This window comes from Anomaloglossus baeobatrachus, chromosome 1 (assembly GCF_048569485.1).
Source record: "Anomaloglossus baeobatrachus isolate aAnoBae1 chromosome 1, aAnoBae1.hap1, whole genome shotgun sequence".
NCBI classification, from domain to species: Eukaryota; Metazoa; Chordata; class Amphibia; order Anura; family Aromobatidae; genus Anomaloglossus; species Anomaloglossus baeobatrachus.
The window spans coordinates 212,682,465-212,706,725 of record NC_134353.1 but is presented as its reverse complement, the minus strand read 5'-3'; the positions used below and the strand labels follow the sequence as shown (position 1 = coordinate 212,706,725).

At 44.4% G+C, this 24,261-nt stretch overlaps 1 protein-coding gene across 1 annotated transcript in view; it reads left to right on the top strand.

Moving 5' to 3' along the window:
* Positions 1 to 22,611, top strand: part of TMEM184C (transmembrane protein 184C) — a 39,232-nt gene extending 16,621 nt beyond the window's left edge. The window contains exons 7-10 of the mRNA XM_075348041.1: positions 3,784 to 3,896; positions 6,944 to 7,043; positions 13,658 to 13,829; positions 18,327 to 22,611. Coding sequence (XP_075204156.1) covers positions 3,784 to 3,896; positions 6,944 to 7,043; positions 13,658 to 13,829; positions 18,327 to 18,628 — 687 coding nt within the window. The 3' untranslated portion in view covers positions 18,629 to 22,611. The remainder of the gene's footprint in view (positions 1 to 3,783; positions 3,897 to 6,943; positions 7,044 to 13,657; positions 13,830 to 18,326) is intronic.
* Positions 22,612 to 24,261: the final 1,650 nt, after the last annotated feature.

Below are 24,261 nucleotides of genomic sequence, written 5' to 3'. Positions count from 1 at the left end.
TTTTTTTACATACTATTATTAGTTTTTACTTTAATTTCCCTATTTTGATTTCCGTTGAACCTGCAGTAATTTAATTTTATGTACGCTATACTGCAATAGTGAAGTATTACAGTATATAGATATATTGATGTTCTCATCTCACTTGCTGCAACAGCCAGGCCTTCAAAGGTGGACCATGGAGGCTTTCATTACGCCCCCAAATCCCATGACAATCCATTGGCATCTGCAATTAAAGGGCATAGATGGGGTATGGATACCAGTGCAGATACAATCCAACCATTTTTACGGCAATGTCAGTAATTGAGTTCGTCATCCTAATATCAAAAAAGCGATTGGAGCAGGATCTAGTCATTGCTGTTAACCCCTTCACGACCGGCCGATTTTAGGGGGGTTTTTTTCGCCATTCTTTTGAGACGTAACTTTTTAAATTTTCAGTCAATATTGTCATATGAGGGCTCATTTTTTTGCGGAACGAGCTGTACTTTTAACCTTTGTCAGGCTGCATAATTTTGCCAAAATTTCTCGACCCCTTATCTCGGAAGGGGGTGGAGATATTTTATTGAAATTTGGCCAATATGTTCTGGACCAAAACTGCTGAGATGTCACGAAATTTCAGCCCTCTACGGCTTTTCGAAAAAAAAAAAAAATTATTGTACTTTAAAAAGGGAATAGTTACAATTGTACCTATTCAGCCGGACGAAGGTTAAATGAAATCATAAGTTTTACCATATAATGTACTGGAAAATGGCAGAAAAATTGCAAATAAAGTGTGATAGCACTATTGGTTTTGAGATATTTTATTCACTGTGTTCACTATATGTTAAAACTGATGTGTGGGTGTAATGCCTCAGGTCAGTGCGAGTTCGTTGACACCAAACATGTGTAGGTTTACTTTTTATATAAGGGGGGGTGGGGGGGGGTTAAAAAAAAAACGGACGTTTGGAAAAAAAGTGGCGCATGTTTTACGCCATATTCCGTGACCCGTAGCGGTCTCATTTTTCGGGATCTATGGCTCAGTGACTGCTTATTTTTTGCGGCTCAGGCTGACTTTAACTGTACCATTGTTGCGCACATGCTACTTTTTGATCGCCTGTTGTTGCATTTTGCGCAAAAGTTGTGGCGACAAAAAAACGTAATTTTGCCGTTTGGAATTTTTTTGCCGCTACACCATTTACTGATCAGATTAATTGATTTTATATTTTGATAGAGCTGGTGTTTCTGAATGCGGCGATACCAAATGTGTGTATTTTTTATTTTTTATTTTTTTAACCCTTTAATTTTCAATGGGGCGAAAGGGGGGTGATTTGAACTTCTAGGTTTTTTAATTTCTTAAAACTTTTTTTTATTTTTATTCTACTAGTCGCCCTAAGTGGCTATAGCGATCAGCAATCCGATCGCTCTGCCCTATTTGCTGATCACAGCTACACAGCTGTGAACAGCAGATACGCTCACTTTCTGCTTCACTCGTCTCTGGGCCGAGTGAAACTGAAAGTAATTCATGTATAGTACAGTAGTCATCACATGACCCTCTGCTACCATGACAACCAACGGAAGTCACGTGATCACATCACGTGACTTCCGGTATCGGCCGGTAAAGTTTACCGCCGATGCCGTTATAATGGCGCTGTCACATATTGACAGCGCCATTTAAGGGGTTAAACGGCACGAGCAGATAACTACTCTGCTCGTGCCTAGCAGGCACACATCTCAGCTGTGAAAATCAGCTGAGATGTGTGCCGATCGTGGCATGCTGCCGCCTCCAGACCGCGGGCAGTAACATTATGACCGCTAGGATGTAATATTACTGCCTGCGGTCATTAAGGGGCTAAAGGATAATGCGAGCTCTAGAAGACAACCGCTACCTGCCTGGTATAAGTCTAATGGTTTTGCTCTATTACTTTAATCCCTTTGCACAGTTTAATGTCGTATATATATTATTTGTGTTTGTACAGTGAGCAAAATAAGTATTTGATACACTGCTGATTTTGCAAGTTTTCCAATCTACAAAGAATGGAGAGATCGATCATAGGTACACTTCAACTGTAACGGACAAAATAAAAGAAAATCCTGAATATCACATTTTGTATTTTTGGGGGGGTTGTTTTTTTTGTTTTTTTTTTTTTATTCTTGTATTTTTATTGCATGAAAAGTATTTGATACAAGAGAAAAACAGAACTTTAATATTTGGTACAGAAACCCTTTTGGTGCAGTTACAGAGGTCAAATGTTTCCTGTAGTTCTTGATGAAATTTGCACCCTGCAGCAGGGATTTTGGCCCACTCCTCCATACAGATCTTCTCCAGATCTTTCAGGTTTTGGGGTTGTCACTGGGCAACATTGAGTTTTAGCTCATTGAAGGAGGTTCAGGAGGTTGTTGGCCAAAATCTTGTGATACATGACCCCATCCATCCTCCCTTCAATACGGTACAGTCGTCCTGTCCCCTTTGCAGAAAATCACCCCCTAAGTATGATGTTTCCACCATCTTGCTTCACAGATGGCACGGTGTTCTTGAGGATGTACTCATCCTTCTTCCTCCAAACCTAGTGAATGCAAGTGATACCAAAAAGTTCTATATGGTCTCATCTGACCACATGCCTCTACTGGATTAATCAGATGCTCACTGGTGACCTTCAAAAAGGTCCTGGACATGTGTGGCAGGAGGATTTTGCGTGCCCTTCTCAATTTTAATCCATGATTGCGTAGTGTGTTACTAAGGCCAGGGCCACACGGGGCACTACTGCGATGCTCACATGACACTCTGCTCGCGCTGGCAGCACAGTAGGAGCCGAGTGTCATGCTAGTATCCCTGCGACTGCGGTCCGACTGTGCGAGCGGACCTCAGCTGCAGAGAGCGGGCCAGTGCTGAGGAGGGGCGGGCCGGTACGGAGGAGGGGAGAAGGGAGGGATTTCTCTCCCTCTCCTCCGTAGCCGGCTATTGCGATTCTCGCTCTGCACGCGCGGTACACTGGTGTACCGCGAGTGCAGTGTGATTTTTCTCTCGCCCCATTCACTTGAATGGGTTCGAGAGAAAAGAGTCTCGCATTAGTCGCAGCATGCTGCGATTGTTTTCCTGGTCTGATTAGGACTGAGAAAATAATCGCTCATGTGCGCTGACACACAGGCTAGAATTGGTCCGAGTGGAATGGGATGTTTTATCTCACAGATTTTCTCGCTGTGTGGCTTAGGCCTAACAGTAACCTTTTGAGACTGTGGTCCTAGCTCTTTCCAGGTCATTGACCTGATTCCCCTGCCCTTTCTGAGAATCATCCTCACCCCATGAGGCGAGACCATCCATGGAGCCCCAGACCGAGTAAGATTGACAATCATCTTGTGTTTGTTCTATTTTCTAATAATGCCCCAACAGTAATTGCCTTCTCACCAAGCTGCACAGTAAACGTAAAAATGAGTCCAGCTTTCATTAAAGCCACTTTCGTCATGACTGCCATGCACATTTTACAGTAAATACTCCTGTGTATCTGGATCTATAGAAATATATTCTCATCTTTCTCGTTAACCACCTTGGTTTCCAAATTGACTGTTAAAAATGTATGCTGTCTGATGTTTTAAAAAGTTGTCTAGAAAAAAGAGGTTGCCAAATCTGACTCTGAATAAATTGCTCCTCACAGGAGAGCTTGTAGGGGTCTCATTAGTGGTCACTCGCTTATACCTACAGTGAAGTTTCTAGCCCATAATTCTTTATACTCTATTAACCATTCAACCCTGTACTGAGTTCAATGTCATTTTCCTAAGCTGCTTATCTGTATGCTATTTTTTATTTTCTAGTTTGCTATGTACTGTCTTGTCCTGTTCTACAAAGTATTGAAGGAAGAATTGAACCCTATTCAACCCGTTGGCAAATTTCTGTGTGTGAAGATGGTCGTCTTTGTTTCTTTCTGGTATGTGTGCCTCTGGTTATTGAACCCACTGGACAGGAACTTCATTGTTTTACTAAATCGGAAAAAAGAAGGGAACACCAGTTTAAAGCTAACCTGTCACCAGGTTTTTCCCTTCTGAGCTGCAGCCACCACCAGTGGGCTCTTATATACAGCGTCCCAGAATACTGTATATAAGAGCCCAGGCCGCTCTGTATAATGTAAAAAACAGCTCTATAATACTCCCCTAGGGGGTGGTCTGATCCATTGGGTGTCGCTGGTCGTGGGTCCAGCGCTTCCCTTCTGCTGTGATTGTCCTTCTTCCCAGCCCAGTGTGGATGATGCATTCTACATCATCCACACAGGCCAGCATTGCGCTCCTGCAGATGCACACTTTAATCTGCCCTCAGCGGACAGATCAAAGTATTGTAGTGCTCATTCGAGGGCTGTTTTTGGCCTTTCCCTTCACCTGTGCACTACAATACTTTGATCTGCCCTTGGCATGGTAGATCAAAATGCACCTGTGCAGGACCGCAATGTCAACCTGTGTGGATGATGTAGGATGCGTCATCCACACCTGGCTGGGAAAAAGCATAACTGCGATCACAGCAGATGGAGGCACCGGACCCACGACCAGCGACACCCATTGGACAGGACTGCCCCCTAGATGAATATTATAAGGGTGGTTTTCATTTTATATAAAGTGGTCTGGGCACTTATATACAGTATTCCAGAATGATGTCTATAAGGGTTCACTGGTGGTGACCGCAGCTCATAAGGGAAAAACCTGGTGACAGGTTCCCTTTAAAATATGGGCACCCTGCGCTGTATTTCACATTGCTGAACTGTTAATGTGACCCTAGAATCAGAAATGGAAATTTGTCCAAATATACAGACAACCTACCTATTTCCTTCCTTCAGAATGATGGACTCCATCTTCTTTACAGTATAGTCTCTGCAGTTTCATGGAGTGTATTTTCAGAGGTTTGTGATGCGCTTCATGACCAGATTACTAAACCGTGCCAGGTCTCACCAGAAAAAGATTAATCTTATTAGGATAAGACCCTGCTTCACCTTTTATAGGTGCTCTGGAGAAAAATATTTTAACAATAATAAAAAAATAATAAAAATTTTGGGGTAGTGTGTCTGTTACCTTTTTATTATCACCAGAAAAAGAAACTGGTAACTGAAAAATCATTGCTCTTTGCGGCCCATATGCACATATTCAGTGTTTTGGGGTTTTTTGCAGTAGGAAACTGCTGCATACATTATGCCTTTTTGATCCATTGTTCATGCAGGTTTTTTATTGCATTTAATTCTTTTTTTTTTTTTTTTTGCATTCAGTCACCTAGTAAAAAAAAAATTTGAAAATTGAAATGGAACGGTTTAAGACAGGGGTGGACAGTGTGAATGAGATTTAAGAAATCTCATTTATTTTTCTGCTACAGTAAAAACGCAAAGTGTGAACAAGCCCTAAGGGGAATTTGTTTCTTAGGAAATGTGGCAATGCTTGTCTTCGAATACAGCTATTTTCTGTATTCTCAATTCTTACTGTATTTCATGTAATATAGTATGAAAATTTTATAAGTGGTATGTGCTAGTTAGCCCCAGATCACTAACCTTTTAGGCTTTCTTCACACCTGCATTACACAGTTTCATTTCTCTCTTCTGTTAGTATGTGCAAGTTTATCTTGTAAAATGCCAGAAACCATAATGGAAAGCTGGTACACCCCAATATTGTCTTTTTGGTCTTTCTGGTTCCATTTGCATATACCGTATATTTCAGATTATAAGACGCACTTTTCCTCCCAAAAATTTTGGAGGTAAATGAGGTGTGCGTCTTAAAATCCGAATGTAGCTTACCAGGTGCTGCCGGCGCTGTTGAATACGGCGCTGATGTGTGCATTGGTGCGCGGCTGCTCTGTTCTGTTCGGCTCGGCGCGCGGCTGCTCTGTGCGGCAGGCAGTCATTCTGAAGATGTCGGCGGTCAGAGATTCAAATAATCGCGCTTAGTCAGCGCCTGCGCAGATGGAGCTCTCAGCTCAAGCTCTCATCTGCGCTTGCGCCGACTCCCAACAGCCATTATTTGAACTCACCATAGACCGCCGACATCTTCAGAATGGCAGGTGACTCGCCACCCCCCCCCCCCCCCCGCACAGAGCAGAGATCACAGTGAGTATCTGTGCCTCCCTCTGTACCATTACCAGTATCACCGTACTCAAATACCTACTGCCTCTGCCTTCTGTGACCCCCGCTCTGCTGCTGCCCCCTCTCTCTGGTAAGACCCCACCAGATTATAAAACGGACCCCATTTTTTTTTCTTTCACTTTTTGTTTTGTTTTTTTTTCCTCCAAATTTGGGGTGCGTCTTATAATCCGGTGCGTCTTATAAAACGAAAAATACGGTAACTTGTCAATTCTCAGTGTGACTTTGTTTTTTATATTCCCAGAATAAACCATCATTGTGCACACGGTGTCTTTTTAGACTCGCTAAGCTGTCGTTTTCCTTAAGTGTCTTCTCTGGTGGTTTTGACATTGTTCCTGCAGCATGTCCACCACCAGCGTCTTTCACTCTATACTTTCGAGTTCAGAAGATTGAGCTTGTTCCTTCTTATAACCATTTAATTGTTTCTGAACCCTGAAATGGTTAAAAGAAGTGACACAAGATGGAACCATGAATATGCAGTATTTACTCGTCATCATTCTGTCAGCACTATAGGTGCTATAACGTCCTCTCCCTGCTGCAGTGTGATAGCACCAAGAGAGTACAGTGCCCATGTATTCTTATACCTTGAGCCTGATATAAAGATTGGTCTATTTTTGTTATACTGTATATTGTGGTCTCTTTTGTATTAGACATAGGCAATATTCAGATTTAGTATTCTTATTCCTGCATCAACACTCAAACCAACCAATGTGTGCAAGGCATCAGCTTCCCTGCCAGAATCCCCTGTAGACTGATCATTGGGAAGATTTGTGTTTATGTACATAGTTGTGCTGGAGTTGGTGGTTCTCGTGGCTTTAGACTTTGTGTGTCGATGTAAAATAAATGACGTCTTTATTTTCTTTCAGGCAAGCTGTGTTAATTGCACTCATGGTGAAGGTTGGAATCATTTCTGATAAACATACTTGGGAATGGAAAAATGTCAAAGATGTTGCTACTGGCCTCCAGGTAGAACGATCTTCTAGTAATATCTGCCTGTATCTATATAGTATATAAACATGAAAGTTATTCACTAGAAATATATTTAGTGTGTTTCTAGTTTTCCTTTGTTTTTTGGGGGGTTTTTTTTGTTTTTTTTTTTCCCCTTCACCTAAGGCATTTAAACCTCCCATTATTTTATTGCTTGTCTGATACACTGCAAGACGTCAAACTCCTATAAAGCCCCTGGAAATACTGCACAAATGGCCCAATTGGTGGCAGAACTGTTGAGTCACCAGATTGTGCCATTTAAAGACTGACAGCAGCATATAAGTTATTAAACAGCAGTGATCAGAGCTTCACTCCGATTGCTGCGGTTGAAGGCAGCGCACTTATGTAAGACCTTTTTAAAGGGTATATATTTAAAGGTGGCAATAGTATAAAATAGGGAAATATACATTTCCTACCCAAGACGTCCCCTGCCGTTTCAATGCCACTGCTTCAATGGTCCCTTCTGGACCTGCTGATTAGCTTTTCTTGTGACTGCTGCAGCTAATCGCTGGTTTCGGTGATTACGCATCATTCCGACAAATGTCACCTCTGAGACCAGTGATTGTCTGCAGCTGTCACTTGACTGATGGGAGCATTGCACCCTTTAAAAAAAATAAAGGAGACCCGGAATAATACTGTATTTTTTAAAAACTTTTAAAATTAAGATAATTCTATTGTAAAATGTACGTTTTGTATGTAGTAATTTTTGCATACTTCACCAGTAAACTCGCTACCAAGAAGAATATTTTCTTTTTTTTTTCTTTACATGCTATTTCTTTGTCGCTCCATTGGGAGACCCAGACAATTGGGTGTATAGCTATTGCCTCCGGAGGCCACACAAAGTATTACACTCAAAAGTGTAAGGCCCCTCCCCTTCTGGCTATACACCCCCAGTGGGATCACTGGCTCATCAGTTTTCATGCTTTGTGCAAGGAGGTCAGACATCCACACATAGCTCCACTGTTTAGTCAGCAGCAGCTGCTGACTATGTCGGATGGAAGAAAAGAGGGCCCATACTAGGGCCCCCAGCATGCTCCCTTCTCACCCCACTTTATGTCGGAGGTGTTTGTTAAGGTTGAGGTACCCATTGCGGGTACGGAGGCTGGAGCCCACATGCTGATTCCTTCCCCATCCCTGTTACAGGGCTCTGGGCGAAGTGGGATTTTAACGGTCTCCAGGCACTGAGACCGTGCTCCATCTGCAGCCCCTGGAGAAGACGCTGGATATGGAGCGGAGTACATCAGGGACATGGCCCTGCTTCCTCAAGGTACTCTGTGTCCCCGTGCATTTCGCACGCACACCGCAGCATTGCTGGGTGTGTTAGTGCGCCGGGGACATCAGCGCTGCTGCGCTTGTGCCATTGTCTCACTTCAGCTTAGCTGAGTGGGCAGACTTATGTAGAACGGTCGCGCCGGCCGCTGGGACTGCGACGCGGCTGGGACTTGTGGTGCGCCGGGGACTTCCGCGCTGGCCGCGCTTTTACGGCGGCCGCGCTTATAAATCGAGTCCCCGGCTTTTGCGGCCTAGTTCGTTCGTTAACGCCCACAGGCCTGCCAGTCAGGGTAGGGGCGTGACGCTGCACATCACGGCAGCCCGGAGAGCTGGAGTATGTTTTGCATACTCCACCCCTCTCACTGTGTGCACTGTGAAACCGGATTCCCGCACTTTCTCAAGCACGCCCACGGCTTCCTTCTCTAACACAGGACGCCGGCAGCCATTATTGTCAGTTCTTTCTATAGCGATAAAACAGACAAGTGTGGGAACACCCTGACAGGGATTCTGAGGTTCACACAATCGCTGTGAGCAGGCGTTAATCAGCACTTGTGGTGCTAACCCCACTAGTGCCGAAGTGCATTGAGATATATGCTTCTACGCTATGCATTGCACTGTTTTGGTCGTACTTTTGTATATATCCTCCTTATTGTGCGGAGGAGATTACAGCATACTGTCTGTGGAAAACAGAGGTGCAGAAGCACATGTTTTCCATGCAGCCGGTACAGCAGGTACGGCTATATGGCCGGCAGGTTACATACACCCCTATTGTATGCAACTCAGCCGGAGTCTCTGCTAATGATCCAGAGGCTGGGGATGAAGTCTGCAGTGTTTACTGACAGATTTTCTGAGACTATGGCTGTGATACTAGAAGCCTTGCAGTCCAGACAAGTCTCCCACACCATGAGCACTGTTGAATCATTGATCCATGGTCCCCCTCAGTGTGAACAATTACAGCTCCGGGGGGGTCACGTGCATCCCAGAGTCACGGCTCTGACACGGACGACAGTCCCAGACAGCCTAAGCGGGCTCGCTGAGCGGCCCTCAGTTTCATCGCACTGGTCAGGGTCCCGCAGGTGGACTCTCTGGGTGCTGAAGCGGAGATAGCTGCTCAGGAGTCTTATCCTGAGACCGCTCTCAATCTCGGTACACCTGATAGGGACGCCATAGTGTATTATCTTATAGCGTCCATCAATAGAATGTTGGTCATTTCTCCCTCAGCTCCTCCTGTGAAGGAGCCAGCTGTACGGCAGGAGAAATTCTATTTCAGGTATCCCAAGCGTAAATTAGGTATTTTTCTGGACCACTCTGCCTTCAGAGAGATAGTCCAAAAACACCACGCTTATCCAGATAAGCGCTTCTCCAAGCGGCTTAAGATACACGTTATCCCTGCCCCTGACGTGGTCAAGGGCTGGATCCAGTGTCCCAAGGGACATCCTCCACTCTCCAGGCTTGTGGCTAGATCCATAATTGCAGTGGAAGATGGGGTTCCACTTACAGATGCCGCTGACAGACAGATGGATCTCTGGTCGAAATCCGCCTATGAGGCTGTAGGCGCGCCGTTGGCTCCAGCATTCGCAGCCATAGAGGCACTCCAAGCCATTTCAGCTTGTCTTACACAGATGGACACAGTCACACGTACATCTGTACCGCAGGTGGCATCCTTAACCTCTCAAATGTTTGCATTTGCGTCTTACGCGATTACGCCTGTCCTACACTCTACGAGCCGTACGACAGAGGCGTCCGCTCACTCCGTGTTTTTACGCAGACCCTGGTCGTTAAGTGAATGGAAGGCAGATTTTGCTTCCAAAAAAGTACTTAACCAGTTTGTTTTTTTCTGCGGAACGACTGTTTGGTGGGCGTTTGGATGAAATCATTAAACACTCCAAGGGTAAAGATTCATCCTTACCTCAGCCCAGACAAACAAACCCCAACAGAGCAGGGGTCCCCTCGTCCAAAAGGACTCAAAAAGATCAGAGGAGCTCAGATTCGTGGCGGGCTCAGTCACGCCCAAAACAGACAGTCTGAAAACCCGCTTCCAAGGCGGCTTCCTCAGGACTTGCAGCCTCCTCTCTTCGCATCCGCGCTCGGTAGCAGGCTCTCCCGCCTTGGCGATATTTAACTGCCATAGGTCAATGGCCGTTGGGGGAGAGACATTCTGTCTCACGGGTACAGGATAGAGTTTAGTTCGTCCTCCAACTCGATTCTTCAGAACTTCTCCACCTCCCGGCCGAGCCGTTGCGCTTCTGCAAACGATGGGCACTTTATAGGCAGAAGGAGTGGTGACTACGTTTCTCTTCAGGACCAAGGTCACGGTTTTTGCCCCAATTTATTTCGGGAGCCAAAAAAGGACGGGTCGTTCCGTCCCGTTCTGGATCTAAAACGGCTCAACAAGCTCGTGAGCACCAGGCGGTTCTGGATGGAATACTCCGCTCCGTCATCGCCTCAATGTCCCAAGGAGGTTTCCTAGCATCAATAGACAGGATGCTTATCTCCACGTGCCGATTGATCCAGAGCACCAGCGTTTCTGCGCTTCGTTATAGGAAACGAACACCTTCTGTTCGTAACTCTTCCTTCCTGCTGGCGACAGCCCCACGGGTCTTCGCCAAGTTCATGGCAGCAGTAGTGACAGTTCTGCACTCTCAAGGTCACTCTGTGATCCCGTATTTGGACGATTTCCTGGTCAAGGCACCCTCTTAGGGAACACTGCCCGTAGGTTGCGCTGGAAACTCTCCAGAGTTTTGGGTGGATCATCAACTTTCAATGTCAGATCCGACCCTGACCCAATCGCTACCATATCTAGGCATGGAGTTTCATACTCTCTCAGCGATAGTGAAGTTTACGCTAAATCAACAGCGTTCACTACAGACAAGGCTACAATCTCTCCTTTAAGGACCAGTCGCACACATTGAGACGCCTCATGTACTTCCCAAGGTCCTTCCTACTCCCATCCTGGGTGGTAGTTACGACAGACGTGAGTCTATCAGGGTGGGGAGCAGTTTTTCTCCACCACAGGGCTCAAGGTACTTGGACTCAGAAATAATCCAGCCTTCAGATCAATGTTCTGGAACACAGAGCAGTGTATCTGGCTCGACTAGCCTTCCAGCAGTGCCTGGAAAGCAAGCAAATCCGAATTCAATCGGACAACTCCGCAGCGGTGGCATACATTTACCACCAAGGAAGAACACGCAGCCGGCAAGCCTTCCAGGAAATCCGGCAGATTCTGACGTGGGTGGAAGGCACGGCATTCACCGTATCCTCAGTTCACATCCCAGGGGAAGACTGGGAAGCAGACTTCCTCAGTCGCCAGGGTATGGACGCAGACGTATGGTCTCCTCAAGATCTGTCGCCGCTGACAGATGCCGGACGTCGACCTAATGGCGTCACGGCACAACAACATCGTCCCGGCTTCATGGCACGGTCTCACAATCTTCGATCTCTGGCGGCGAACGCCTTAGTTCAGCATTGGTCGCAGTTCTAGCTACCTTATGGGTCACGCCGCTGGCATTGTTGCCCAGAGTGCTGCGCAAGTTCAGGCCCGACTGCCGCCGCGCCATCCTCGTCGCTCCATTGGCCGAGGATGACGTGGTACTCGAATCGGTGGTACCTCACGGTGGGCCAACCGGAGGCACTACCAGACCGATCAGACTTGCTGTCTCAAGGGCCATTTTTCCATTTTTCCAGTTGAATTCTGCGACCCTCAACCTGACGGTGTGGCATTGAGTCCTGGAGCCTTGCGTCTTCAGGATTATCTCAGGACGTGGTTGCCACCATGGGGCAGACTAGGATACCAACGTCCGCCAAGATTGACCACAGGATGTGGAAGATATTCTTATCTGGGTACTCGGCTCAAGGGGTTTCTCCCAAGCCGGTTCCATCGTCTATGTTTCCTTCCTTCCTGCAATCTAGGTTGGAAAATGGGTTGTCGCTCAGCTCCCTCTCGGGACAAGTCTCAGCGCTATCTGTATTTTTTCAGAAACGCCTAGCACGACTTCCGCAGGTACGCACGTTCCTGCAGGGAGTTTGTCTTCTCAGCACTCCGTACAAGCGGCCGTTAGAGCCCTGGGATCTGAACAAGGTTCTAATTGCTCTTAAGAAGCCGCCTTTCGAGCCTAGGAAAGATTTTCCCTTTCCCACCTTTCACGGGAAGTGGCCTCTCTAGTACGGTCACGGCTCTTAGGAGAAGTTTTCGAGCTACTAACGCTCTCATACAAATCTTACTTCCTGGTCCTTTACCAGGACAAGGTAGTTCTGCGCCCGATTCCGGGATTTCTCCATAAGGTGGTATCCCACTCTCATCTCAATCAAGATATCACCTCACCTTCTTTGTGTCCTCATCCAGTCCACCAACTTCAGAAAGATTTGCAGCTGTTGGATCTGGTGAGAGCACTCAGGTTCTACACGGATGCACTCTTTGTCCTTGTCGCGGGTCGGCGTAAAGAGTCGCAAGCTTCCAGATCCACCCTGGCTCGGAGGATCGAGGAACCATTTCTTGAAACCTACAGTTCTACTGGGCTTCCGGTTCCTTCAGGGCTGAAGGCCCATTCTACCAGAGCCGTGGGTGCGTCCTGGGCATTACGGCACCAGGCTACGGCTCAGCAGGTGTGTCAGGCACCCACCTGGTCGAGTCTACTTACTTTTACCAGGCATTATCAGATGCATACCTACGCTTCGGCAGACGCCAGCCTAGGTAGATAAGTCATTCAGGCGGCGGTTGGCCACCTGTAGGAGAGGGCCGTTTGACGGCCCTATCATGAGGTATTCTTTTACCCACCCAGGGATTGCTTTTGGACATCCCAATTGTCTGGGTCTCCCAATGGAGCGACAAAGAAGAAGGGAATTTTGTTTACTTACCGTAAATTCCTTTTCTTCTAGCTCCAATTGGGAGACCCAGCACCCGCCCTGTTTTCTCGGGGGTTTTTTCGGTTTTTTCGGGTACACATGTTGTTAATGTGGAATGGTTTCAGTTCTCCGATGTTCCTCGGATTGAATTGGTCCTTAAACCTGTTATTGGCTTTCCTCCTTCTTGCTTTGGCACTAAAACTGATGAGCCAGTGATCCCACTGGGGGTGTATAGCCAGAAGGGGAGGGGCCTTACACTTTTGAGTGTAATACTTTGTGTGGCCTCCGGAGGCAATAGCTATACACCCAATTGTCTGGGTCTCCCAATTGGAGCTAGAAGAAAAGGAATTTACGGTAAGTAAACAAAATTCCCTTCTTTTATAGCATGTTAAAAAAAAAAATATATATAAAGAAAGTTTATGAAGTCTGTTGATGTTCAGTAACCTCTAACGTTTCCAAAATATTTTTTCATGAACCAGGATTTTGTGATTTGTGTTGAAATGTTCCTGGCAGCCATCGCTCACCACTTCAGTTTTTCCTACAAACCGTATGTGCAGGAAGCTGAAGAAGGTTCGTGTTTTGATTCCTTTCTTGCTATGTGGGATGTGTCCGATATCCGAGCAGATATTTCCGAGCAAGTACGCAATGTTGGTAAGTACAAAATGTTAAGGATAACCATTATACAGCAACTTGGCATATTTTTCGGATTATAAGACTCACTTTTCCTCCCAAAAATTTGGAAGGAAAATGAGGTGTGCGTCTTAAAATCCGAATATAGCTTACCAGGGGAGGGAGGGGGTGCTGTCTGTGCAGCTCTGTGTGCAGGCGCCGGCGGCCAGGTGCATGTTGCTGCATGCGGGCGGCCAGGTGCCAGTTGGTGACGGCGGCTGGCTGTCTCTGTCCCGGCTGCCTTTCTGTGTGGGTGGGCGACCTGCTGGCCGCCACTCTGTGCGGGCGGACTGCTGTGCAGCGAGTGTCAGTCTGTCCGTGGTCCCGGTTTCAAATGATGGCGCCAAAAGTCATTGCGTGCTTGGATGAGGGCTCCATCTGCGCACGCTCTGCTCCGGGCGCCATCATTTGAACCGGGACTGTGGACAGACTGGGACACAGCGCACCGGCCTGCTCCAGCGCTGCCGCACACCCGCCGCTGCCGCGCACCCGCCGCTGTCGCGCACTTTTCTCCACCACCGCTGCCGCCCCCTCCGGTAAGACAACACCGGAGTATAAGACAGACCTCTTCTTCTTCTTTTTTTTTTTTTTATCTCTAAATTTGGGGTGCGTCTTATAATCCAGTGCGGCTTCTGTGACGCCCTGGACTAGCCAGGTAGTCACAGACATAACACCATACACACCCCCTTTCCTAGACAATTATACCAGTCAAACAAAAACCCTTGTTGCCTCCCTCCAGGGTCTGATGTCCACACCAGGTGGGGCGGAGCCAGGCAGTTGGCCCCACCCACAGAGGAGTTCACAGGTCTGGAGGCGGGAAAACAGACAGATTAGTTTTGGAGGTGAACGTGAGGAGACAAACTGTCGGTGTCTGGGTAGGGGCCCAGACACAAACAGCAAGGTTGGCAGACGGTGGTGGCCGTCTGCAGGAGTTAGTGAATCGGGGAGCGGAGTGAAGCTAAGCACACAGGCAGGGCCATCGGACCCCACCAGGCTTGGAGCCGCCAACAGTAGTCACATCCGAGTGTGACAGGAACCCCAGGGGTTTCCCAACAACCAAGACCCGACAGAAGGCAACAGTCCACACCGAGAGGATATACAGCCACCGCCACAGGCTAGAGATCCAAGGGCCAGCGCCTGCGGGCAAAACGGGCTCCTACGGGACCCATACGCCGGGGAGCGGACTACCGGTGGGCAACCACAGGAGTCAGAACATTCTAACAGGTGCAGGGAAAGACAGCCACCATCAGCCGTCCGGGGAGAGCACAACACTGCAGCCGGCTGCGGGACCCGTCCATCCAGCCGTTTGGTTTACCAGAGACTCTGTCATTGACTGTCTGAGTGAGTACACCAGTGCTTTCCGGCACCGCGCCGCGCTGTCCCTGCAACCCTGCACCCCCAGCCATCCAGCCCTCCCGTTACACCACCGGGCCCCGGGATCACCAACCACTACCCACGGAGGGGACACCATCCTTCCCGGGATCCCCATCACCAGCAGCGGTGGTGCTAATAATCACCACGACCCGTGGGTGGCGTCACGAACTATCTCCCTAAACAAACCACCCCCTTTTCACTCGTGGACGAGGACCGCTGCTCGAGCCTCTGAGCAGCAGAAGCCCCGGACCCGAGCGCGTCGCCTCTGCCCGCGAGACTTATAAAACGAAAAATACGGTAGATTGGCCTCTGGGTGTTCTCTTGTGTGCTCCTCATGATTGCACAGATTCCTTTTATTTTTTTTTTCCTCCATATTCCATACTTTTTGAGATGATGACCCAAAATTGTATTCAACAGTGGATTCCTATAAAGTGGTCTTCCCAAATATGATGGTCAGTATAGATAGTGTATATATAGATAGTATATGTTAAAACTGAATATCTGGTCTTGATAAGGGGGTGGTTTAACTGAACAAAACTAAGCCTTGTACGTAAACCGGTATAGTTAAAAAAAAAAAAAAAAAATATCAATGTAGGGACCTTCCACTGTTTCTACACAATGTTTTTTACATTTTAAATCTGTGTTAGTCAGAGATCCCTTATAACTTATTAGGATAAAGAAAGATCTGCGGAGTTCCCCTTATGGGATCACTTTTAGCTTAGGCTGGCCATACACATAAGATGGATGTCGGCGTAACGTTGCTTTGGCAGAGTGTCATCTGACACTCCCATACACAGGAGTAATCTCTTGGGTGAGCGCCCCTGTGTTCTCTATGAGAAAGCCCAACTAGAGACAAGCAGGGCGCACGCTATACCGAGAAAATATACAGTAAATCACTGGGTGGGTGCCAAAATTGTAGAGAAAATATGACAAGAAAGAAAAAGAACAAGAGACCCTGCAACCAATAAATTCTACACACCAATATAATAACACTTTATTGTATAAAAAAAAAATGTTTTAATATCCTTACACATGTTTTGAATATAATAAGACAAAAACACAGGCAAGGAATACAGAACAAACTATAATAGCATGCAAGAATAGATTCAACCGATGGCAGGAATCTGGCATAAAGAGATCCAGGTGCTGTATCCCTACAGAAGGCAAAACATAAAAAAATCCAGGCTGAGGATAAAAAGCCCTTAACTTTTTAGAAAGGTGGTATGCCTGGTCAAAAAATACAGTACCAACCAAATGTTCTTTTTCTCTCTGAGAAAGCCGACGACTGACATGTCTGAAATCTAGACGTGTGCAATCGACATTTCGCCTGATCATTAGTCATTTAGTGTCTCCATAAGATATTAGATCATTAATATTGGTGGGTTCAGCTGACATTAGACAGTGTATGGGGGGGGGGGGGTCTTAAACCCTGAAGTCATTACTATGCCTGCGTGGGCTGGTAGGAATTTCTGTCAGGCTTCTGTACTTCACAGTGTGAGACATCACACAACGGATCCTTCTTGCCACCTGGCCCTTATCACATACCAGGGATGCCACTGGTTGGGGCTCCCTGGTCTCTCCTGCTGCAAGGACACTTTAACCTTTGGGAAACCTTATTCATTCGACTCTAAAGGCCGTTTTACACGCAGCGACATCGCTAAAGCTTTTATTGGGCGGCCGCTTAGTGACGTTGCTGTGACGCCGAACGAACCGCCCCTTTTAGAAAGGAGGCGGTTCGCCAGTTACAGCGACATCGCTAGGCAGGTAAGTATGTGTGACTGGTCCGAGCAATGTTGTGCGCCATGGGCAGCGATTTGCCGGTGACGCACAAACGATGGGGATGGGTACGCACGCTAGCGATCTCGCTAGCGAGATTGCAGCGTGTAAGGCGGCCTTGAGACACACCTTTTTGTTGGCTTTTCAGACATATTGCTCTAAGGGCTATCGTTGTCTGATGCTTCTCCTTAATTGAGAATCATCAGGTATTGGTAGTTTTCTATTTTGTAGTTTTTTGGGGGGTTTTTATATGATGATTAGTTACACTTTTTTGTTATATTTTCTGAGCCTGCATTTAACAAAGACTATTATTATAATGACTTGTATCATCATAACCGCTGTAGTTTGTGTTAGTCTCCTGGCATTTTCAGCTAGTTGTACACATTATTATTATTTGTTATATTATTGCTGCTTCTTGTAGTTTGTCTTACAATGTGGTCCACACCTCTATATTTATATCATTTTTATTAAAGGAAACAAAATCACCAGAATTTTTGTATATAACCTAAAACCAGTGCTATACTGGCGCTATACTGGCACTATCATGCTGATTCTATACATACCTGTAGTGGTCAGCTCAGACGTTTAGGTTTTGAAATCAAAGAAAGTAAAGTTTATAAAATCAGCAGCTTCTTGAGTGACAGCAGGTGAGAATCAGATAATATCTGGGGGGTATTCACAGTTATCCCCTCCCCCTGTTAGAATTAGCATAAGTATTCTACAATTGACCTAGCTGGATCTGTCGTGAGGTGATACCCATGTGACCAGAAGGGGCGGGGCGTCAGCCAACAGAAAAATGTTGCTTCTTGATATCAGCTTTGTTGTCTGAGGCCCCGCCCCTTCTTGTCACATAGGTAGGTATAACCTCACCACAGGTCCTGCTAGGTCGATTGTATCATACTTATGCTAATTCTAACAGGGGGAGGGGCAACTATGAATACTCCCCCAGCTGTTGTCTGATCCTCAGCTGCTGTCACTCAATAAGCTGATGATTTTATAAACTGTACTTTCTTGTATTGCAAAACCTAAACATGGGAGCTGACCACTACAGGTATGTAGAGAATCAGCCTGATAGTGCCAGTATAGCACTGGCTTTAGCTTATATATGAAAATGATGATTGGTTCCCTTTAAACTTCGCAATAATTGATTGCATCACTTAGAGCTGTCCCATGTACCAGGTGCTTTGCTTTAGTTGCATTTATGTCTATGTGAATGTGCAGTAGAATAATCACTCGCAGCTATTAATACCATTGTTATTCCAGGAACTTGTGGCGTAGTAGTATATTTATTATAACTTGGGAAAAATTGTTTATATCATCTTGTTACAGGAAGAACAGTTTTGGGTAGACCCAGAAAGATGTTTTTTCCTGAAGACCTGGAACAGAATGAACACACTGGCCTGTTGTCCTCTTCAACTCAGGATCCTATATCTGCCGCGTCATCTGTGCCACAGTCTCCTTCTGGACACTACCAAGGGTTTGGTCAGACAATAACGCCTCAAACCACACCCACATCTGCCACAATTCCTGAGGAACTCTACAGCACAGAGTCTCCCGAGGGAGAAGTCCCTGTGCCAGAACCAGAGCCTGAGGAGGTGGAGGTATCACATGAGAGCAGCAAACGCTCCTAAGCCTTAGGAAACCGTGCCAAATGTTCTCATAACTAGAAACCCCCTTGTTGGGAAAATGGTGCCCAAGTGGACATCTGCTGCTATAACTAATCAAGGTGGAGATATAACTCATTATGGTCTAGTTTGGGCACTTTTTTATGTAAAGGTGTATTTTTTAAAAGTGGCTGAATATTGGACATTCATGTGAGTATACACAAACAGCTTGGACATTACCTTAAGTCAGTAGTAACTGTGATCCTCGACTTATCCACCACACGTTTTGTCACTAGTACCAAATTCATTAGACGCTTGTACATAACATTCGCCTCAGCTATTGGGTTCTGTAATTTTGTTTTTTTAAAACGTATTCTATCTGTAAATCTACTCTTTGGCGTTGTATAGTTTTGCAGCCTGTGTGTATGTAACAATGTCGACAGCAGATGCAGTGGGCGAGGCCGGCTTTGGGCTACCTCTCTTATCAGATGGGGCCTAATGGGGTCAGATCTGCACTGCACTAATTTAGGTCAACTTGCCAGTACTAAAACAGTGCCTTTCCAGTCTGTAAGCTATCCGTGATAATGGGATTTTCCATTTATTTAATCTGGCTACTTGACAACCCTTGTCCAGTGGCTGCCTCCCCAGACATGGTGGAGAACCCTTTCCATTTTTGGATGTACACTTAGTATCTGTCAACTCTAAAGAAAGAAAAACTGTTTTGGAAAGTTGGTGCTTACAATTTAATCAGCGACTAGCACAAATTTAAGAGCGTAAAATACTAGCTCAGTCTGCCTTATTTATTGCCCTTCCTGGGCCAGATCTAGAATCCGTAATGAAATGCACAAGTCACTTGTATTATGTTACAGCTGTGCACTTAAATCTTGACCGTCTTAATTCTTATTTCGTAAATTAATAGTACACATGAAAACAAGCAATTTTGTAAAGTATCTTATTAGACAAATTTGGTTTTCTCCTCCTGGACTGATCTTTAATTCTCAATTCCAGGGATATTTCTGTATTCAGTGAAGACAGACTTCATATTACTGAGATAGGAGATGGCAGTTGATTTTTATGAGATTCCATGCAGGAAGGCGGGGGAGGAGGAGCTCTTCCTTTACCGCCTCCCTCTTCTTTTAGCTCCTCCCTTCTCCTGTTTACAATAGGAGATTGCAAATGCCATTTCCTATCTCTGTAATATAACAATCTGTATTAAGGCCGATTCTCCTAACTGAACAGTCTCAAAAATTGCAAGAAAAAGTAAACAAAATATTGTATGTGTTCCAATAAAAACTACAGAAAGAGAAAATGGCAATACATTTTTTTTTTCTTTACGCTGTTCATAATAATAATTATTACCACTTAAATAAAAAAAACTATACAAGTTTGGTATTGCCATAATCGTTCTAACCTGGATAATCATTTTGGCAGATATTAATTTTCCGCACAATGACCACATGCCATACATTTACTGCGTGGGTGTTGGCTGTAAATCATAGCTTGACCTTGCTGTTATCACTTTGATTGGTGGTAGTACCGATTGTGGCATCTGAGGGGTTAAATGACTGCAGTCAATAGGGACAGGGGCATATAGATAATTGTTTGATGGCGGGTCTAAACCTTTTAACCATGATGAAACCAGGCCGAGTAGTATTATTATCACATTTGTAAAGTTATGGAGAAAAATTACCAAAACAATGTTTTGGAACTATAAAATGCAATATTTCTGCTTTAAAGCAAAAGTAAACAAAGTACTCAGAATTAGTATTGACACAAAGTCCTGATCTATAAAACTGTCCCATTATGTACTCCCAAATGCTGTGCACTGTAAGCCTGCTTTTTTTTTTTTTTTTTTTTTTTTTTTTTTTTCTTATAAATTTGTTTTCTTTCAGATTTTAATCGATCTGCAAGGGAAAATGCATCCTAGCAAAGTCTGAGAATCCTGAAGTGCTGGGCACACATTGCAAATGCTGGTGCAGAAAAAAATTTGCACCAAGCAATTGTTCCTTTTGTTATTTTTCCTGCATTTTTCCTATTACAATGCATAGAAAAAAAGCATCTAAAAACAGAAAACCGAAGCAAAAACGCACTTTTTTTTTCCTTTTTTTTCTGGAACATTTTCCTGCAAAGAGAGGCAGTTTTGGGTGTAGCAAATCTGGACCCAAATATGCAATGTGGGAGTATACCCTAGAATAAACAAAAAAAATCATGCCAAAAATGTAGCTTTTTTTCATCTTACTGACACATACAGAATGGAATAATAAATTATCAATTAACTAAAAGTTGTACCAAAAAAAAAAAAATAATATCCCACAAAAAACGAGCTCCCATGGATCTGTTGGTAAAAAAAAAAAACAAAGTTATAGTTATTGAAATGACTATACAGAAATACAGAAATAAAATGTAAGGTTTTATGTGCAAAAGTAGCAAAACACAAAAAAAATATATAAATATGGTACCACTGATCATGCTGACCAGAGAATAAAGTTTTATCAGTGAACAGCATCAAATAAATTCCTGAATTGCTGGGGGGTTGTTGTTGTTGTTGGGTTGGTTTTTGTTTTATTTTTTTATATTGTATTTTTTTACTGTCTCCCAAAATTCAGAAAAAGCTAAATACTTAAACTTATCTAGGAATAAAATAAGCCTCTACACAACTATTTCAGCAGAAAATTAAAAAGTTATAGCTATCAGATTATGGTGATGCAAAACAAATATATTTTTATACAAAAGTGTGTGCAAAAATAGCAAAAGAAAATACCAAATCACCCTGTCATCGCTGAATTCATACTGACCCAAAGAATAGACTTAACACTTTTGCTGCAGTTTATTTGATCATTCAAGCTCCCAAAAATTGGAATAAAAATTGTTGTATATCCTCCTAAATAGCACCAATAAAAACTTCAACTCATTGTGCAAAAAAAAGTGCGCACTAAGGTCTGTTATCTGTCAATAGAAAAATTAAATGTTTTCTGCATCATTAGAAGCTCTAAGGTGTTGGATAAGCAACATGGCTCTAAAAACCAATCCAGTAAAATCCACTCTCCCAAAACCAAATGGCCCTTTCTGAGCAGAGTCTAATGCCCAAACCACAGTTATCTGCATGTATAGCATTGCTGCAGAGGGGAGAATTCACTTAAAGGAATTCCTGGGTTTAATTATTGATGTCCACTGGATAGTTCATAAATGAGTTTGGTAGGGGTCCGACACGTGGCACACCTACCAAGCTGCTTCAACTGCTTCAGCAGTGACCGGAACAAAGTTATTTTAGGACAGGACACTGTTGCTTAATGGCTATAGACAAGTACTGCACTTTAGCATCTATTGAAGTGAATGTACTGCAATAGTTGTCAGGGGCTGCTAAGCAATGCACGTTGCTGCTATTTATCCCCCTACATCACTTACCTCTGGACGTTGATGGAGTAGAGTTCAGATGATGATTTGATGCCATCAGACCCCCTCATAGCTCATATTGAAATAGATAATCAGTTCATTGAGTGGTACAGTTGGAAGGGACCTCAAGGGCCATCTGGTCCAACCCCTTGTGAGTGCAGGTTTTCCTAAATCATCCCAGCTATATGTTTATCCAGGTTCCGCTCGAACATTTCCATTTATGCAGAGCTCACCACCTCCCATGGGAGCCTGTTCCACTCCGATTGCCCTCACTGTCAAAGTTTTTGCTAATCTGAATCTCTTTCCTTTTACGTTTCATCCCATTGCTTCTTGTACTAATGAGAATAGGCTAGTTCCCTCTGCACTGTGACTACCTTTCAGATATTTGTAGCTAGCTATTAAGTCTCCTCTCAGCCTTCTCTTTTTCAAACTAAACATCCCTAGTTCTTTTAGCCGTACTTCATATGACATGGTTTGCAGACCACCTACCATCTTGGTTGCTCTTCTCTGGATTTGCTCCAATTTATTGATGTCTTTCTATAATTGAGGCGTCCAGAACTGTACACAGTATTCCAGGTGGGGTCTGACCAGGGTAGAGTATAGGGCAGTGATGGCGAACCTGTGGCACTCCAGCTGTTGCAAAACTACAATTCCCATCATGCCTGGCCATTGAAAGCAAAAGCTTTGGCTGTGAAGACATGATGGGAATTGTAGTTTTGCAACAGCTGGAGTGCCACAGGTTCGCCATCACTGGTATAGGGGAACAATTACCTCTCGATCTAAATTCAATGCTCGTCTTCATACATCCCAGAATTTTGTTGGCCTTTTTAGCTGCAGCCCCGCATTGTTGGCTCATGTTGAATCTGGGATCCACTATTATGCCTAAGGTCCTTTTCCCCGGTGCTATCACCTAATGATATTCCTCCCATGCAATATATGCTTTTTACATTTCTTTTACCCAGATGTAGGACTTTGCATTTGTCCTGGACAATTCACTTAATTTATGTGGCATGTATCTCCAGAAACACAAGCTAGGAACTATGTATGGGGCACTAGAATAGCTTACTTGCAAATTCTACTCTGCAACATCCACTACGCATTCATTTCTGGAAAACGGCAGTGGGTTCAGAATAGTCGCAATAGAAAATAGTCAAAATACATAAATTCCTTCAGTGTAATTTGCAAAATGGTGTCACTTGTGACTATTTTGGCATTTTGGGGACTCTGCAAATGGTGCACAGAAACTACTTTAGGAAACTGTCACAAAAGCTAAATGGTGCTACTCAACTGAGCACTGTCATATGCCCAAACAGTAGTGTATTGCCATATGTAGGAGAAACACCATTTTAACATATCCCAATGGTAAAGAAACCGTTATGGGAGAAATACTCATGACAACACTGTGAATTCCATGAAGGGTATAGTTTCCAAAATGGGGTTTCTTTGGAGTTTCTCCTGTTCTGGCACCTCTAGGGCTGTGCAAGGGCCACCCATGAACTATTAAGGCCAAATTTGTGCTCCAAAAGCGAAATAGTGATTCTTCCCTTTTGAGCCCCAGTGTATGCAAATAGCTTAGTTCCCAATCACATATTGGGTATTGCTGCATTTGAGAGTAATTTGTATAAAAATTCTCCTTGAGGCCATTGTGCCAGATTTCCTTTAAGCCTGTAAAGAAAATAGAGAACTATATACAAAATTAAAAGAAGAAATGGGATATTTTACAGCCTGTTATCCTTGTACTAATTACATTTTCTATGAAAAAAAAAAATTCTCCTTGAATTGAAGAATTTGTTTTTTGTTTTGTTTTTTTTTTTAAAGTATTCACAAAAGTATTTAGCCCCTTAACCATTTAACGACTTATGACATACTTTGTCCGTCATAAGTTGTCTCCTTACCTTTTGATACGAGCTTGCACAACAAGACCACATCTTTTCTTTTTTTTTGTTAGCTGAATTATTCAGCCATTGCCTACCTCTAACAGATGTGGGTGGAGTGGAGATCCACCTGCAGCTGTTAGCCTGTTAAATGCTGCTATCCATCTGACAGCAGCATTTACTGCACGAAAATTGGGTGGCACTCCATTATAACCTCTCATTAAGCTCGATTAAAAAAAAAAAAAAAATGTACAATCTGATGAGTAAATGGCATAACAAGAAAAAAAAAATCAAAACACCAGAATTGCAGTTTTTCATTTGCCACAATAACATTAAAAGCATGTAGTAACAGGCAATCAAAATATCATCTATACACTAAAATGATATCCATTA